Source organism: Helianthus annuus, chromosome 11 (genome assembly GCF_002127325.2).
Source record: "Helianthus annuus cultivar XRQ/B chromosome 11, HanXRQr2.0-SUNRISE, whole genome shotgun sequence".
Taxonomy (NCBI): Eukaryota; Viridiplantae; Streptophyta; class Magnoliopsida; order Asterales; family Asteraceae; genus Helianthus; species Helianthus annuus.
Genome location: NC_035443.2, coordinates 187,154,915 through 187,174,034, shown reverse-complemented (window position 1 = coordinate 187,174,034; position 19,120 = coordinate 187,154,915). Strand labels below are relative to the sequence as shown.

Genomic DNA, 19,120 nt, shown 5'->3' with positions numbered 1-19,120 from the left:
CGTTTAAGCGACGAATCATTCTTTCCGCACGGCCATTTTGGGATGAAGTTTGCGGACACCAAAAACGAAATAGGAGGCCCTGTTGGGTAGCGAAGGTTTTAAAAGCATTATTGTCGAATTCACCACCCAAATCACACTGAAAGGTTTTGATTTTGCGTTGAAATTGAGTAGTGATGAGGGTGTGAAATTTGACAAAAGTTGGGAAGGTTTCCGATTTGTATTTAAGGGGATATACCCAAATAAAGTGTGAGAAGTTATCAATTAGGACCATGTAGTATTTGTAGCCGGTTTTACTAGTTATTGGAGATGTCCACAAATCACAGTGTATTATATCAAAAGGCGAAAAAGTAAACGAAGTGGATTCATAAAAAGGAAGACGTTTACTATTAGATAAATGACAAGAATTGCAAAAACTAGAAGTGTGTTTATTACATAAAAAACCAGAATTACGCCTAAGAATATCTAAAACTTGAGATCCAGGATGTCCAAGTCTATCATGCCAAGGAAGAGATGCTGTTGAAAGAGAGCAAGCTTGAGGTGGGAGTGTTGGTGGGGTAATAGGATAAAGATCTCCCGTGCTATTGTGGCGCGACAGGAGGCGGCCCGTCTTGAGGTCCTTCAAAGAAAAACCAAAAGGGTCAAATTCAATTGAAACATGATTATCACGTGTGAAACGACGAACAGATATTAAATTTTTGATAATTTGAGGGCTAAACAGGATATTGGGTAAGATATAGGTGCGGTTATGGATAGGGAGAAAGCCAGTGCCCGAACCCTCAATTGGTAAAACATTGCCATTACCTACCAAAATTTTTGTGGAAACAGGAAAAGAATCATGGTGAGTGATCATACCTTTGTTGTTGGAGACGGTCCGCTCGGCGCCTGTGTCAAAGTAAGATGACGGGTCCGTGTAGGCAAGCTGGGACGTGTTGTAGGCAACACTTAAATCAGATGGGTTGAGAGCATCAAACCCGTGCTGAATTGGGCCGAATGGACCGTAGCCCATTGGGGACTGTGGCTGATTGTAACCGGCGAAGTGGGCCGCAGGAGGTGGTAGCGTTGCAGCAGTGCTGGGCCTCCATTGTGACTGTGTCGGGTATGGATATGGTGGTGTGGTCCACCAGACCCATTGCGGGTAAGAATTCGGTTGATAGGCCCAATGGTTACTGTTGGGTCCGGCTGATCGGTTTCCACGACCGCGACCACCGCGGCCTCTGCCATTACCACGACCACCGCGGCCACGATAAGAATGACTGCGGTAGGGCTGTTGTTGAGATGCATCAGATGGTGAAGGTGTTGCCATTGCGGAGGAAGAGTTTGCGTTCGGAGCAGCAGGTGCGGCCAAGACTGAAGACGTCTTCTGAGTACGGGCTTCCTGACGGATAACTTCATCGTGAAGCATGGAACGAGCCAAATCCCAATCAGCCTTTTGGTTATTAATCAAGGCTGCTGTAGTATCAAATTCGGGCGATAAGCCACGGACCAATTTAAGGACGAGTCGGGACTCGGTAACCGGCTGATCAACGTCTTGAAGTTGATCAGCTAAGCTTTTTAACTGCTGACAGTAATCATCGACGGAGCTGCACTGTTCAAGGGTGAGATTAACAAACCATGATTCGAGGGCAGCGGCCTTAGCTTGCTTGTTGCTCAGGAATATTTTTTCTAACTTCAACCATGTGGTGCGAGCCGTAGCATCGGTGTCAAGAACACGCGTGAGGAGGTCGTCCGAGAGTGTGCTGTAAATCCATTGAGAAACCAATGCGTCCAATTCTTTCCATGTCGGATATTGCAGATCTGCTTCGTCAGGGGCTGGTGTGTCATCGATGTGGTCAAGAACCTTATATGCCATGGTGTGAAGTTTGAAAAGCTTCACCCATGACGTATAGGTGACCTTGGTTCCATCAAGAATACGAACCTTTGTCTGAATGTTGGTGACTGAGTACGCAGGGTGGAGGGTTTTGTTTTCAGAATTATTCGGTGGATTCTGATCATCAGTGCTTTTATTTTCTGAAGTGCTCTTTGTCATGGTGAACAAGGCAGCAGGTTATCGAAAGGTAAAGGAAGGAAGGAGAATGGTAACAAGGCAGCAGGTTATCGAAGGGAAAAGGAAGGAAGGAGAAGGGTAATCAGAACCGTAGCTCTGATACCATAAAAGCTCGATTAAGGCTCTGCTGTTTTTATTGAATGAATAACAATGATACAAGGGGCCCTTTATATAGGGATCAAATACCCAGAAACCCTAAACACTATTTTAGGAGATGATAAACATTCCTAATTACAAGATAATTACAAAAACTATTTTAATTAGATAAATATACATAATATTATCTTTCATATTATCGGCTAAGACTCCATATGCTCCAAATAACAGTCAACATAACCGCATGGATTGCCTTCTTGCCTCTGTTAGACCCACAATACAGTTTGTATAAATCCAAAAGGTCTCCAATGTGAAAAGCGAAAATGGGTTGAAGATGGCACCATTGGCTAACAACACTCCAGACCGCTTGAGAGAATTGACAAGATATAAATACATTGTTAGACTCTGGATTTTAGATTTGAGTTAAGGACTTGTTCCAAAATAGTCTAAGACCTTTCCTTGATCGCAAGTAAATTTATAAAAAAAAATACTGAATTGACTGCCCTTTTACCTAAGACATCATGTCAAATAATAAATTTTTTTCATATTTGTCAAATTAACAGTTCACCTTCCGTTCAATCTCTTAAAGTAAGATATGATCACGTTCTTTTTTGTATGTCCATTGGAACATTGAGTTTTTGTTTCTAGATATATAAATTTGTTGTCACTAGGCGAATTTTCAGGCTGACGAGCAAGCAGCGAACTACAAGGTAAAAGTCCTGATATCAACTCATCAGACGGACGGACTGAAAACATGAGCACATGTTAATTCAGATATCAACAATTGAAAATTGATATTACCACGTGCATACTGCATGCTTAATTATTAAAACAGGATCACAGTGAATGAGAGGGGAAGTACAGTGAAGAACTTTCTTAAAACTAGGTATCCAAGATAGCTCGATTGAACAGTGAAAAACTTGCCTGCCTCAGAGTAGACAACCCAATTTTCTTTATGAAAGCCAATAACTCTTGTTTTTTACACACTAGGCTGGAACAGAAACAGAACCGGTTCTAAACCCATAGACCGGTTCCTACCCGTTGAAACCGTAGGATTGGGACCGGTTTGGATTCCAATCCTTGAGACCGGTTTGAACACAAACCGAACAAGCAAAAAATGGTCAAAGTCGTTGTAGGTCCCTCTCAGAGGATGACGAACCTAAACCTTGTTATACAAACCCACTAGCGAGTGCGGAATCCAAGCTAGCAAGCAAACCGAGATGAAACAAGTATAAACACAAACACACAAAGGTTCACCGATTAACACCACTTGTATTAATACGAATGAAGGTTCCGGTTACAAGCACAATGTTCACAAATGTGTTTTGCAAACTCTCAAAGTGTGTGTGTCTGTGTTTCGGACAGAATGCTCTCAAGTGTCTCTCTATCTTTCTATGTGCATCTGTCTTAAGTGAACACATTGCATGGGTATTTATATACCCAGCCCAACAGATCTGGTCGAAGGATCATGCAGATTGACCGAAAGATCATCTGTCGATCACTAAGCTATCGAAGGATCCACATATACTTCGAAGGATTGCATATCCTTCGAAGTCCAACAGTATCCTTCGTGCCCTATCTTTCGAGGTCATCGAAGGATGAAAGCTATCCTTCGATTGTCCAACCTTCGACACAGAACATTAACAACCATAATACAACTGTTTGTCCAAGTCAAACCAGGAGGACGGTTGATTTGGTCAACTTACAGGACTGACAAGGACATCGTTTTACATCGTGACTGAATACAGACAAAGTACAGACACAAGTGCACCAACAAACTCCCCCTTGGCTGTAGCTTTGTCTCGATCTTCGATGTTTGCAGATTTGTCTCGATCTTGATCATCTTTGATCTTCATGTCTTCAAGACTCTGATGTCCTTTCAAGTCTTCAATGTCGGAGGATCTTCAAAGTCTTCACGTCTTGAAGGCAGAGAGTGTATCAACAAACTACCCGTATCATGTAGGAAGTGTGTTGACAAACTCCCCCTTAACATAAGCTCCCCCTTGAGTTATGCTCGTGAAATACTTGATCTTTATGAATTGAGATCCTTGAGGTGTTGATGATGGTCAGCGGCAACTCGATCATCTTCATCTTTTGAGTGCCTTCACGTCGTGTCTTCATTCCGAAGCTTGTCATCGACTATGTTCTCCTTGCCTTTAGGATCTGCACATGCAAGAAATCTAAACGCGTAATGAGAACAACTGCTTGGAATATAGTTAACATAAACAAGTGACACACGTATGACCATGTTTCAATCAAACACCGTCCGACAGTTTGAAAGTTTAATAGATTTGTCAATTTTAGTCTTTAACTTTCAAAACATGCAAATTTCGACCGTTTATGAAGATTTAGTCAATTCGGTTTTCGTTCAGGTTTCAGGTAACGAAGACTCGAGTTCCAACATCGTACGATCGAAAATAAAGTAGAAATAAAAAATTTTTGGTATTTTTGAATTTTTCAAATGTAAAGACTGAAAGCAGTAAATAAATATATACAGACATTCTTTTTGCGAGTATCGAGGGTAAGAGAATCATATCAGTGTACGGTCATGCCAAAACACTCTTGTTGTTCAGTTAGTTAACATTAAGATAAGCATCCTATAACAATTATCGGTATTGTTGTCCACTTAAGCTCAACTTATCAGATGTAATCATGTTTAGGAGATACGTTAAAGTATGATTTATACTTACCGACCGGTGTTCATCCACATCACGACACATTCCCGTATCAAGGTATGCACGAGAATTCATCTTACCGGTGAGTATACCGATTATCATCTGTTTAACCGTATATGATGTGAGATTCTCACTTATTTTGATTTGAAAACAAGCCCTATGTGATATAATCACTTATTGATGAGGAACTTGATTTTCAAATGCATGAGGGCAAAGGTGCAAGTCCGTGAACAGGTCAGTACTTCCGTACAGCAGAGAGACGAACTTGACACCCGGATAAATGTGATATTTTATCACTTATTTGATATGGACATGTGATTGTTTATCACTTATTGAGGTCGAATGCAGTATGCAATATGTACACGTATGTATAGTATCATGGAAGATCTAGACTTGCGTCCCCGTTATTTTTCGGTAAAAGATACAACCATGATACCCAGATGATAAGCAGCATAAAGACCGAATATCTCAGAACCTCGGCAATCTATCAAACGAAATTTCGGTACTAAGACCATATGCCAATGAATGGTTCCCACCTGGTCTTCAATCAGATTAAGATTTATATCACCCTGCACACTTTAAAATGATTGTGAGCCTACCGATACATCTTATATAGAGCTGCTTATCGTTTTTCATTTAAGGTTTAAAGAGGCTTGGATAGACCACTGATGTACTATCATTTTCTCTTTTGCTCGCCAGGAGACTCATTTTTGTTTTTCTATTGTTTTTGTGTTTTTGAAAATTTTTCGATGTTTTTGGATTTTCAGATTTTTGGATTTACTCCCCCTAAAATCAAGAAACTAAGATAAATTTAAAACACAAAGGTATTTACAAAAATGATTTTCCGATGTTGGTTTTACTCTTGCTTGACCTTAATGCCATTTACCAATAATAAAAAGTCAAATCTAGATTTGTCAAATGCTTTGGTAAATAAGTCGGCACGTTGGTCATCGGTGTGGACCTTAACAACATCGATTAGCCTTTTCTCAAAGCAATCACGTATGAAGTGATATTTGATTTCGATGTGTTTGGTCTTTGAGTGCTGCACAGGATTTCTAGTGATATCTAAAGCAGCAGAATTATCAACGTAAATAGGAGTAGTTAGGAATTCAAAACCGTAGTCCCGCAATTGTTGTTGGATCCAAAGAACTTGGGAGCAACAACTTGAGGCAGCAATGTATTCAGCTTCGCATGTTGATGTAGCGACGCATGTCTGCTTCTTGCACTGCCATGTGACTAGGCGATTTCCTAAAAACTGACATCCAGCCGTTGTGGATTTGCCGTCGATTTTGCATCCGCCAAAATCAGAATCACTGAATGCGACCAATTCAAAGTTATTATCCCTAGGGTACCACAGACCGGTGTCAGGGTAAGCCTTCAAATAACGAAAAATCCTTTTGACAGCTGCAAGATGTGAGGCCTTCGGGTTAACTTGATATTTGGCAAGCAGACACGTTGGGTACATTATATCTGGCCTTGATGCTGTGAGGTACATAAGAGATCCGATCATCGCGCGATAGTTTGAGGGGCTAACAGCTTCTCCCTTCAAGTCAGGAGTAATTCCGTGATTTGTTGGCAATGGGGTACCAATGGGCGTTGCATCAGACATCTGGAACCGGCTCAAGATGTCGCCAACATATTTAGTCTGATGGATGAATATCCCAGACTCAGTTTGTTTTACTTGTAGGCCCAAGAAGAAGGTCATTTCCCCCATAGCACTCATCTTGAATTTATCCTGCATTATGCGCTCGAAATTCCTACACAAGACATCATTAGTAGAACCAAAAATAATATCATCAACGTATACCTGTACCAGAAGAAGATCTCCATCTTGTTCTTTGATGAAAAGAGTACAGTCGATAAGACCTCTACGAAAACCGTTCTCCAGCAGATAGTGTGATAAGGTTGCATACCAAGCTCGCGGTGCTTGATGAAGACCATATAGAGCTTTGTTGAGCAACCAAACCCGATCGGGATGGATAGGATCTTCAAAACCTGGGGGCTGTTCGACGTATACCTCTTCTTCAACCACACCATGTAAAAATGCACTTTTCACGTCCATCTGATAAACCTTGAATCCTTTGAAGGACGCATAGGCTAAAAAGATTCGAATTGCTTCGAGACGTGCAACAGGTGCATAGACTTCGTTGTAGTCGATTCCTTCAATCTGACGAAAACCTTGAACGACTAAACGTGCTTTGTTTCGGATAACAACTCTGCGGTCATCCTTTTTGCATTTGAAAACCCAACGGGTACCAATCTTCTTGTATCCAGCAGGTTTCTCTACGAGTTTCCAGACACCCAGTTTCTGGAATTGTTGCAGCTCTTCCCGCATTGCTTCCACCCAAGAGTTATTTTTCAAGGCTTCTTTCCAAGTTCTTGGCTCTTCCTGTGAAACATAACACGCGAAAGACCAATCGTTTTGTTGCCCGGATTCTCGAATAGCCGCATACAAGCCTGCATTGTTGTTGTTTTGCAACATGTTTCTTGTTTGAATGCCACTTTGCACATTTCCTATGATGTTTTGTTGAGGATGGGTATTATGAATCCTTGTTTCAGGATTTTCTCGAACTGGAATATTTATACCCAGGTTGTTAAGATTAAGATCAACAACCAAATCAAGGCCTGGAATTGACGAAGAGGATGATGCAGTAGTCTCAGCTGTTCTATGGGCATCCACTGGAGGAGTACCCTCTGAAGTGCCATGAACTGCTGTTGTTGGGGCTTCTTTATCTGCATCTAGAAATTCATCATCCTCTGAAGATTCGTTCAATTCAGCAGCATCATGAAAATCCTCATTGTCGAGAGTATTATTGTTCACCGAAGATGGTTCTTGATTGACAAGAATTGGACGAACCACCGGTGAAACTGTTGCATTGTCACTCTCGAAAAATATCCTTGCCGCAGCACTTTCTTCAACGGCTTCAACATTGATCGAATTGAAAAAGTCATCGTACTCAAACATCCAAGGTTGACCAGGACATTTGACTGGCAAAGTGTGCCTTTGTACTCTGACCTCAGACCATTCCTCGACCCTTTTTGTCTCTAGATTCCAGACTCGTAAGTTAGGGGTGGCATACCCAAGAAAGTAGCCATTAATTGCTTTTGCCCCAAACTTTCCATTAGGATCGATGATTGTGCATGGAGCTCCAAACGGTTCAAGATAAGACAAATCTGGTTTCCGTTTTTGAAGAAGCTCAAAGCAGGTCTTATTATGCCTTTTGACTGTAAGGACTCGGTTCAATGTGTAACATGCAGAGGCCACAACTTCAGTCCAGAATGGAATGGGCAACTGCGACTCTACCAACATTGTCCTAGCAGTCTCGATCAATGTGCGGTTTTTACGTTCAGCGACGCCATTTTGTTGAGGAGTATAAGCTGCACTAAACTCATGAAGAATACCTTTTGAAGTGCAAAACTCCGTCATGGCATGATTTTTAAATTCAGTACCATTGTCGCTACGTATCCGCCTAACCTTCAACTTATACAAATTCTCAATCTGAATGATCAAGTTTTTGATAATGCCAAAGGTTTCACTCTTGTGTGCCATGAACGCCACCCAAGAAAATCTTGAATAATCATCAGTTATCACGAGGCAGTATTGATCACCCCGAATACTCTTGTGCTTGACAGGACCGAACAAATCCATGTGCAAACGTTCAAGAGGAACTGCCACCGTGTTGATCTTCTTAGTAGGGTGCTTCTTCTTTGTTTGCTTTCCTTTCTGGCACGAAACACAGACGTCTTGAAGATGGAAGTTTTTAAGGGGAACACCATTCACCAATTCATTTGAAACCAATTGATTCATTTTACGTAAGTGAATGTGACCCATTCGTCTGTGCCAAGAGATTGTGTCTTTTTCTGTGGCTTTGGAAACGAAACAAGTTGCTTGTGCAGACGTGGTAATAGCTTGGCTCATATCAAGGACGTACAAATCATTTATCCTTGGAGCCAACAAGAGAATCTATTCTTTTGGAATTTTGAAGCCGGGTTTCAGCACATAACATCCATTAGCATCAAAGTGTACTGAAAATTGCTTGTCACAAATTTGAGAAACACTAAGAAGATTGTGATCAAGTTGTTGCACAAAGTTGATCTTGTCAAAGCTGACAATCCCGTTGGATATCATTCCTTCACTCGTTATATATCCACCTTTATCTCCAGCAAAAGCAACATAACCTCCTCTAATAGATTTAACGTCGTAGAGAAGCTTCATGTCGCCTGTCATGTGCCTGGATGCCCCACTATCAACAATCCAATGACTACTGATAGTTCCTCCTGGAACACCCTGCACATGAACTCAAATGAATTAGTTGGAGATGGGGACCCAAGCCATTGTGGTCTTGGGTCTTCCATTTTCATCAATGACAATAACTTCTTGTCTTTGATGGTTGGTGAATTGTGATGTTCCCCCTGATTCAGTAACCGCTTTTGGTTTCCAGGTCTGTTTTGTTTTACCAGTATTGTTCTTTAAAATTTTAACTTCATGGTTGTCTGAAGTTTTTGAGTTTTCTGGTTTTACAGAAACAGATGATTTGTTAACTACATCGGTTTTAATCGCCTTTTCAATTTTCTTGACCTGTTGGCGTTTTTGTTTCTTTTCCCTTTCTTTTACAAGTTTGGGATCTTGTTTTGCAGAAACAGTTTGCCTGCGGTCAGTTTGGTCACGGGGAACATCAACCTTTTCTTTTTGCTTATGAAGATATGGACAATTTCTAATTATATGTCCAATTGTTCCACACTCAAAACATGATCTTCGTTCAACAAACCTCGAAGTATCATGTGATCGTTTAGCCGATGATGTTGAACTTTGTGAACCCGAGGTACTAGGCTTTGAACTGTTTTGTTCATTTCTTTTCAGAACTGTTGCTTTCTTGACAAAATCTAAATTAGATTTGTTTTCAAACGTTTCGATTTTGTCCGTTCCCGTCGATTTCACAAAGTTTACATTCTTGTTTTTCTTCTGATTTGGCTTCCTTTGAGTTTGAGCCGGTGATTTTGCTTTTGGCTTGGCGTGATTTTGTTGTTTCTGCACTGTTGGTAATTTCTTGTTGCCAAATTGTTTTCTAATATCAGCCTTTGGAATAGGAGGACACTGTGTGACTGTAACACGTGGTCCTGTCTTTCCTAAAAACTTACTTGTTGAATTTTCAAAGACTTTACTTATTAAAGATTGATTAACATTCTTAATAGGAAAATCTTTGTCAGAGTAGATTTTATCATCACCAAAAAGAGTGTACAGCAAACTCACACTCTCCGACTCTTCTGCAGACGAGGACTCAATTGCAACAGTCTTAGCAGGTTTAGCAGGAGGATCACATAGAATATGATTCTCAAGAGGTATGTCCTCATTTTTGACTACCGCATCAGACTTTGCTGAATCAGTATCATCAGATTCATCATCAGAAGAATCAGCATCCTCAATCACAACTGGAGGATCCTGATTCTGTTCAGCAGTTACAAATGTATCTGCTGACCCATCTGAATCTGAGGATACTTCTTTATGGTATCCGAGTCCTGCTGCAAACTCTTTCACATCTAGAGGCACAGATGGTTCAAAGAACACCCTGTCCTCCTCATCCGGCATGGCATCATAATTATGTCTCACTGGTGGTGGACAATTCTTATAGCCTATGCACGTGACGTCCCTTTTCTCCTTTTGGACATCAATGATGTGATCCAACACATAGCTAGAACTCAAATAACTATCTAACTTGAGTTGGATTGCCTCACTTTCCGTTTTTACACACGCCATTTCTTTTTGCATTGTCTCAAGACGAGATATATACAAATTAATGTCAGTTTGTTTTCTGGAAACCATTTTAGTTAGCTCGGTTTTATCTTTCTTTAACTTTTCAATCACCGATTTAAACTCCTTTTCATGGTTTTCGTAAAATATGTTGGCCTCAGTGCATTTGGAAAGGTCCATAGTCAATTTCTGATTGTGGATAAAAGTCACATCATACTTTTCTTGCAAAGCTTCATGCTTACTTTGCAAGTCACACAGATTCTCATTCACTGTAGTATGTTTGTCTTGCAAGTCAAACAAACTAGCTTGTAAAGCATCATGTTTGCCTTGCAACTCAGACATACTTTTCTCTAAATCAGCACACCTAGCATGCAATCTATCACATTCATCACAATTATCAACAGTGGGTTCATCGACACATACCTGACTTGATGAACCGTCGACATTAGCCATAAAGGCTGAATGGAGAGAAGACGAAGTATAAGCAGCTTGATCCACCAGAATAGATCTTCTTTGAGTTTCTGCTGCAGCTTCCTCCAAAAGTTCATCAATATCTGCATCGATTGCTACATTTGATGTCTCATCCACATGATCATCGCCCGAACTTGAGGATTCTTCATCTGAACTCCTGCTATAACCCGAAGAGTCTTCATCCTCAGAAGATTCACCACCATTGGCGGAAGATTCTCCACCACTGGTGTGAACTACATTCTTCACAACTTGAGCAAAACATGCTGTTCCATCGGGAGCATCACCACCCAACTGGATTGACCAGTCACAACCTTCATCCACCTGAACTGCAAGTGCCCGGTTGGTTTGGTTGTTGACAGGCACCAATGTACGCTCATTGTTTCTGTTCTGCTGGTTGCCTTGATTTCTGAAGGGGTTTTGGTTCCCGTGCTGTGCTGGCTTTGTACATTCCCTTTTAAAGTGACCCCGTTCACCACAGTTAAAGCACTTCACTGCCTGTTTATCGAACCCATACTTGGTGTCTCTCTTACTCTCCAAGCTGGTTCTGCCAGTACTTTCCATCCAATCCTTTGCCCTTCTCACAGCACTAGCAAAGGCCCACTTGATATCCATCAAGTCCATCTCTTCTTTATCAATCTGCCGATGATCTTCTTGTGTCAGATTAATGTTGCCAATCTGACCTTCTATTAACCCGCAGTACGCGCTTACTACAGTGTTAAGCAGCTCCATGTGTTCCTTGGCTACTTCTACACTGACTTTAGAGAAGCTTGAAGTGTCGAGCTGTACTGTACTTGGCTTTGATTACTGACCAGCAGATGATGTTCCTCCATAACATGCACGTTGTTGTTGAGCAGGAGGAGGAGGAGGTGGTTGTATTGGATTTCCATACATGTCTGTGGTGGGAGGTGGCTTAACAGGAACTTGCACTGGATTGCCATACATATCCGTGCTTGTGACAAACGCCGTTTGTAGTGGAGCATGTGGACCGGTTCTTGCAGACGAGGTACTGGAAGTTCCATAATACATTTATGGATTTTGTGGCAATGGAACTCTCTTCGCCTTTAATGTTTCCTCCTGATCCTTGTTTTCCAAAAGCTGCACGAAGTCGTTGATATTTGTAGTTCTCAACACTCCGTTATACTTCAGGATTTCCAAGAAACTGCTCCATTGGGGAGGCAAAGCATCAGCAAACTTCTTCACCACTTCAGCTTGAGTTGTCGCTACACCAAAATTATTCAACTCAGTAAGCAAATGATAAAACCGACTTGTCATGTCTCCCAAGGACTCCTTATCCATGCATGTGAAACAGTCGAATTCTTTCTTGAGCAGATCATGACGCAATTGACGTGTTGCTTCATTCCCTACTCCTCTGGTTTTCAACCCATCCCACAACTTCTTAGTCGTCTTGAAGCTGACAAACTGGTGGTAGATATCCTTGCTTAACGCCTGAGTGAGAATGGCGTATGCTTTCTTTTCCAGATCATATGTTTTCTTTTGATCTTCAGGAAGATCTGCAAACGTAGCAGTATCTGAAGCATCAACCTCTATAGCTTGATCGAAGTCTGTAGTGAAACGTATCCACAGTTCGGTGTTTTGACCAAGAACATATGTACGGAATCTGTCAACCCAGCCCGGATATTCATTTAAATGCATCAACTTCGGAGGTCGATTCAAACTTCCGGTTTCGCTTTCGCTCAATAAAATACTTTGAATGCTCGGAGTTTGATTCGATACTAATGCCCATTGACTTGATGATATGGCATTTGCTTGTGAAGATGTTGATACCGGAGACTCGGCCCATGAAGGTGATAGACTTGTACACGTGTACTTTCCACTGTCGGGAGCCGGTGTACCCCACCATGAGGGAGTGGAACCTGAACTTGTATATTTTCCACTGTCTGGAGCCGGATTCCACCAATTCGGATTCATGATTGATAAGAAAAATAAATTCTAAATGGATATCCCGAAAGATCACACACAGCCGAAAGATCTCTGTTCGAAAGATCTGAAAAACAGAAACTTGTTAACAATAAACAGACCACAAACGAAAGATCAACACTTGTTCGAATGATCAACAGTGTTCGAAAGATCACTGTTGACTTTCGAGCAAAGTTTTTGAAAGATTCAAAATTTCGAAAGATTCACACTTGAAAGATCCTTATCTTTCGAGATAAATCCTTATCTTTCGAACAACTATCCTTCGAATAGATTCCTGGAACGAAAGATAATGCTTAGACTTCGAAAGACTACTCGAAAGATGCTTATCTATCGAGCTGTCTTTGATCGAAAGATGGTCTTTCGATGTCGAATGATATCTTTCGAACCCTACTGACACACTGACACTGATGTGATAGGTTGGTGAAAAGGTGATGGGTTGGTGAAGTCAACTTTCGGCAAAAAGGATATGGCAGACCTTACTTTTCCTACCAACTTTGATTTTGAGATAAAATATGCCCAAAAAGGAAACCCTTATCCAGAAACTCAGTCACCGGAATTTTGACCGGAAATATGGCCGGACAATACCAAATATCTTAAAAACGAGTTTTAAGTTACCCAACCCAACCTGAACACACCCGAAAGGTTTAGAACGCGTTTTTATGTTTATAAAAGCAAGAAAACCACCAAAAACGGGTGCTAAACCAAGTGTCCAAACACACCAAGAACTTGAACAAAACCCGGTTTTAAACAAGGTAAAGAGCCTTAGCTCTGATACCACTTGTAGGTCCCTCTCAGAGGATGACGAACCTAAACCTTGTTATACAAACCCACTAGCGAGTGCGGAATCCAAGCTAGCAAGCAAACCGAGATGAAACAAGTATAAACACAAACACACAAAGGTTCACCGATTAACACCACTTGTATTAATACGAATGAAGGTTCCGGTTACAAGCACAATGTTCACAAATGTGTTTTGCAAACTCTCAAAGTGTGTGTGTGTGTGTTTGGGACAGAATGCTCTCAAGTGTCTCTCTATCTTTCTGTGTGCATCTGTCTCAAGTGAACACACTGCATGGGTATTTATATACCCAGCCCAACAGATCTGGTCGAAGGATCATGCAGATTGACCGAAAGATCATCTGTCGATCACTAAGCCATCGAAGGATCCACATATACTTCGAAGGATTGCATATCCTTCGAAGTCCAACAGTATCCTTCGTGCCCTATCTTTCGAGGTCATCGAAGGATGAAAGCTATCCTTCGATTGTCCAACCTTCGACACAGAACATTAACAACCATAATACAACTGTTTGTCCAAGTCAAACCAGGAGGACGGTTGATTTGGTCAACTTACAGGACTGACAAGGACATCGTTTTACATCGTGACTGAATACAGACAAAGTACAGATACAAGTGCACCAACAGTCGTTTTGAACCCGAACATACCAGTGAAAAAAGCTCAAAATCGTTTTGAACCTGAATGGTACTGGTAAAAAATACCGGTCAACATTCCGACTGAACCACAACCGGTTTTGACTTATTGTTGACCAACCCAAAAAGGTCAAAGTCATTTTGAACCCGAACTTACCAGTAAAAAATGCTCAAAATCGTTTCGAACCTAAATGGCAGTGGTAGAAAATACCGGTCAACAATCCGACTGAACCCGAACCAGTTTTGACTTATTGTTGACCAACCCAAGCCGGTTTAGCGTTACGAACCAATTTGTGATTCTCTACCTAAAAGACTTGTATGCTAACCGAGTAGAATAGGAGGATTACTTCAATACGAGGTGGCAATTTCAATTCATTTTAGAAGCTAAAGACTAAAAGGGTGGTTTCAAATTCTTTTTCACTATCGGCCATAAAATATAAAAATTAGCTAACAAGAGAACAAGCCAATGAGTCGGATCCAATTGTGTGTATTTTAATGTATAAAACCATAAAAAATCATTTTACCGAAACAAAATAACTTTCTAATTGTATAATATACATTAACTAATTGTTTATACAAATTAGTTTCTATGCATTTCATATATATCATCCTAAAAGGATGTTATAAAAGGAGGTATAGGATTTAGATTAAAAAAAAACACAAACGAAGATTCCAAACTGAGTAATGATCAATCGTTTAGTAGGATAAAACCTCAAATCAAAAGAAGCTTTATTTGCTACCTAATTATGCTTATGTTTAAGTCATGACCATTACTCCTAAGAAACCATCAGTACGAGTACACTTGACACAAACCATCATTATAAACAAGTAAATAAAGAACTCGAGAAGCATCAACGTGACATTCACTTATACAAACAAATTATCTGCAAAAAAGTCCAACTCACTCCACCCATCGTGTTTAAACTTAACCTATATGAAACATGACTTGTTTCAACGCAAACCACTATCCAGCTGACCCCCACGTAATACAACAACCAAAAGTACCTGCAACTTAGCCTCCTTTTCATATATGTGCACTTGTTTCTGACATATTTGGCCAAGAACGTGTAGTAGCCTTCCTTCCTGAGAGTGTCTGACTTTCCTGTACCCACGTATCACCAGCTTAAGACTCCACTTGATAAATCGATATTAAAAATTTAAATATAGCAAACTTACAACAGTCAGGTTCAGCTGGGTCCTCGGTTTGGTCATGTAACATATTTTCCTTGTTATGAATTACAAAATTTTCAGATTTGCCAGTCATGTTCATACTGTACATTTCATTGGAAAGCTCAACTACTTGTGTCTCAATCAATGTTTTTAAAACCGGACCGGACATCGAACCGGTTGTCTTATCGGTTCAATGGTCGAACCGGTCGGATCGGTCGGACCGGATTTACGAACCGGACAACATTCAAAATAATTTTAATAAACAGGATATCTTCTCCATAATATATAGCAACTTTTAACTTATAATGGCCATTAAATAATTTTAAAAACCTTTTCAAGAAACTTAATAGTGATACAAGGAACTTGTATGTGTAACATTCAGTATCTTAAAATAATAATTTGTAATTCTGAGAATTATATATTGTAAATTAAAATCATAGATGTTATATTTCAAATTTATCCAAGTGCTCTTCGTTAATGATTATATTTTTAAAATGTTAATAACAATTATTTTTTAATTGGAATAAAATTTGCTTTATTGGGACAATACAAAAAGTTGTCAGGAGTAAAAATTTTGAAAATCTACATTTCTCTTCTTCCTATATCATTTTGTTTTAGTTTTTCCTTTTCAAAAGAAACTCATCTTCTTCTTCTTAAAAACCATATTTTCTCTTTTCAAAAGAAACTCATCTTCTTCTTCTTAAGGTGAAAGGTTGGATGAACATTTCCAAGTTCAGGAGGTAACTCAAGTCTGTAGGCTACCTTACCGATTCTTTCAACGATCCTGAATGGTCCAACGTATCTAGGTGCAAGTTTTCCTTTCTTTCCAAATCTGATCACACCTTTCCAAGGTGAGACCTTAAGTAATACACGATCACCGACTTGAAAATCCAAGGGTTTGCGTTTTAGGTCCGCGTAACTCTTTTGACGGTTTCTAGCTGTCTGAAGGTTATCACGAACTTTCTTTACCTTTTTTGTTGTCTCTAAAATGAGGACAGGTCCAGTAAGCTGAGCCTCGCCAATCTCATTCCAGCAGACTGGTGAACGACATTTTCGACCATAGAGAGCCTCGAAAGGAGCCATGTTGATGCTGGAGTGATAACTGTTGTTGTAGGAGAATTCAATCAACGGAAGATGTGAATCCCAACTACCACCAAAGTCGATCACACAAGCTCTGAGCATATCCTCCAGTGTCTGGATTGTTCTTTCAGATTGACCATCCGTTTGCGGATGATAGGCTGTGCTAAGATTAAGTTGGGACCCCATAGCAGATTGCATGGTTCTCCAAAAATGAGAAGTGAAACGAGCATCTCTGTCAGAAATGATGTTCAAAGGAACACCATGTCGAGCTACAATTTCATCTACATAGAGTTGAGCAAGTTTGTCAGCCGAATAATCCTCACGGATTGGCAAGAAATGCGCTGACTTGGTAAGACGATCAACGATTACCCAGATGGCATCATGACCTTTCTTTGATTGAAAAGGAGGATCTTGGTGCTTACAAGTTGGAAAATCTGCTCAAAACATCAATTTATACAACAAAAAGTCAACAATGGCCATAATCTTAGTTGATGATATTAGCACTTAAAACAGTTAAAGATAAAACATAACATGATAACCCATTTTTAAAATAGTTTGTTTCTATCTATATGTTTGTTTCAGTACTCTCTAAAGCTTCAACTGATGCCGAAACTTTACAATAGCTGAAAAGTCAAAACGTCAACTCTGGGAATCAAATGCAGCAACATCTGACATTTTCTAGCCTACATCTCAAGAGCAATCAAATTGTCACTAGTTTTGTATTTGCATATCTTTGTATAGAAGTTTGATCAAACTAGGTTCTTTTAAGTCATAGACAATTGTTGATTTGTACTTTGAACTGTTGGGTTAATCGGTTTATTCACAGGTCACGAATGTCGGGTAAATGGGTACAAGTCAAATTGGCAGTTTATTGTGGAAGACTTGAAGTCTAATTAAATTGTTATTACGAACGTATCATGGGTCATATTCCTATTTTGTGGGAGTTACTTTGACTTGATGTTCTTTATTCACGTTGCATGGTCTTTTGTTATTTAAAGTGTTAGTTTATCAATAGTATCTATACTACTATTCAAATCTCTACATATTTCAAGATTTTACAAATTTTTATAATCTGATATGGTGATTTTACTTCTCCAATTTTTACATTTTACCAACTAAATGTCCTGGTCCATTACAATAATAACCTAGCAGGTCAACTGAAGTTAACGGTAAAAATAAATTAGAAGACAAATGCTTGTGGTTAGTGGTCAAGTTTATGGGAGTTATTGGGTCAAATTTTGATATGAATATGGTAAAGGGAGGAGTATGTTAATAAGTTATCTGAAAGTAAAATATGGACACGGGATGAAGCACCTGATCATAGCAGTTAATGTAGAACATACTGGATTTTGATGGTCTGGATTTGGTCAAAAGCTTCTAAAAGGTGGGCCACAGTCAACTAGAAGTCAATGCAGTCAAAAGTCAACACTTGAAGCATGAGAAGTCAATGCAGGAAAACACTCCAAAACAACATGAATTATACACTCAAAGTTGGAATTCTACTAGGCTAAGATCTGAGAGCATAAAGAAAACTGCTTTTGGTCTTAGGTACAACTTGTGAAGAAGTACAATAGACAAAGCACTGGATATATGCACCTGTTTGGTTTGCTATCTTTAGACATTCCAAAGTCCAAACTTTATACAGTATACTTGGGCTTAAAAATTATGTTTCCTTGGAAGCTGGGAAAAAAGTGTTGACTTTTTTGGTCAATGCTGACCGAAAAGTCAACAGAAGTCGCACTCAACTGGCTGGAAGACAATTTTAACGCAGCAGGGAGTGATAGACCTTTGGGCTTGTAATAATCGGATTAAGTGGATTTTTTTTTTTTTTCTACTAGACCTTTTTTAAGCCCGATTATTTTGGTAGTGTTGTGTGAATTGCATTGGTCCTGCACCATATGGATATTATTTGGACTTTATTTAATGGAGATTTGCAAATTCTGTAGAGAGCCCTTAAAATCGGCATGGTGCAATTATATGTTGGCTAGGATTCAGCCTAGTTTAAAACTGGATATTGGCATGACATTTTTGTCGGCTAGGATGCAAATCGGAATGAAGAAAATCAATAATTGGAATGCGGCCCACAAAATTTTGGCTTTTTATATCAATAAATGGTCCACATGCAAGTCTACTCAGAACTAGAATAATGGGATATATGATGTATGGGCCGAGAGGGGTAATCATGTATGACGGCTGGCAAGGTCAACTTACAATCCGAATACGAATATGATATTGGTTCAATATGTTTATTGCGAATATATTTTTTGAAGTGGTATAGATCCATCAACTCAGTTGTGATGAATAGAATGATTAGGGTTATGAATGTGATGTAATTTGTTGGGCTTAGAAAGTGTAACAAAAAGTTACTTAATAAAATGGAATCATTGGGAAGAAAGTCAACACGTCAAAGATGGACGGCTAATTAAACCGCATTGTGAAATCTATTAAAAGCATGTGAAAGTGAAG

General features: G+C 39.8%; 1 protein-coding gene across 1 annotated transcript; it reads right to left on the bottom strand.

Annotated features, from left to right (window-relative positions):
* Nucleotides 1-578: 578 nt before the first annotated feature.
* LOC118484227 lies at nucleotides 579-2,026 on the bottom strand. Its single transcript, XM_035980228.1, has 2 exons — nucleotides 853-2,026; nucleotides 579-616 (listed from the first exon to the last, which is right to left on the bottom strand). The coding sequence occupies exons 1-2, from the start codon at nucleotides 2,024-2,026 to the stop codon at nucleotides 579-581; spliced, it is 1,212 nt and encodes a 403-aa protein (XP_035836121.1).
* Between the last annotated feature and the right edge of the window lie 17,094 nt (nucleotides 2,027-19,120).

Bases quoted from the DNA above. Each gene is read 5' to 3' on its own strand.
- LOC118484227 (XM_035980228.1), bottom strand. From the start codon at position 2,026: ATGACAAAGAGCACTTCAGAAAATAAAAGCACTGATGATCAGAATCCA. The intron at 617-852 runs GTATGATCACTC...TTTTCTTTGAAG, and splicing joins GACCGTCTCCAACAACAAAG to GACCTCAAGACGGGCCGCCT.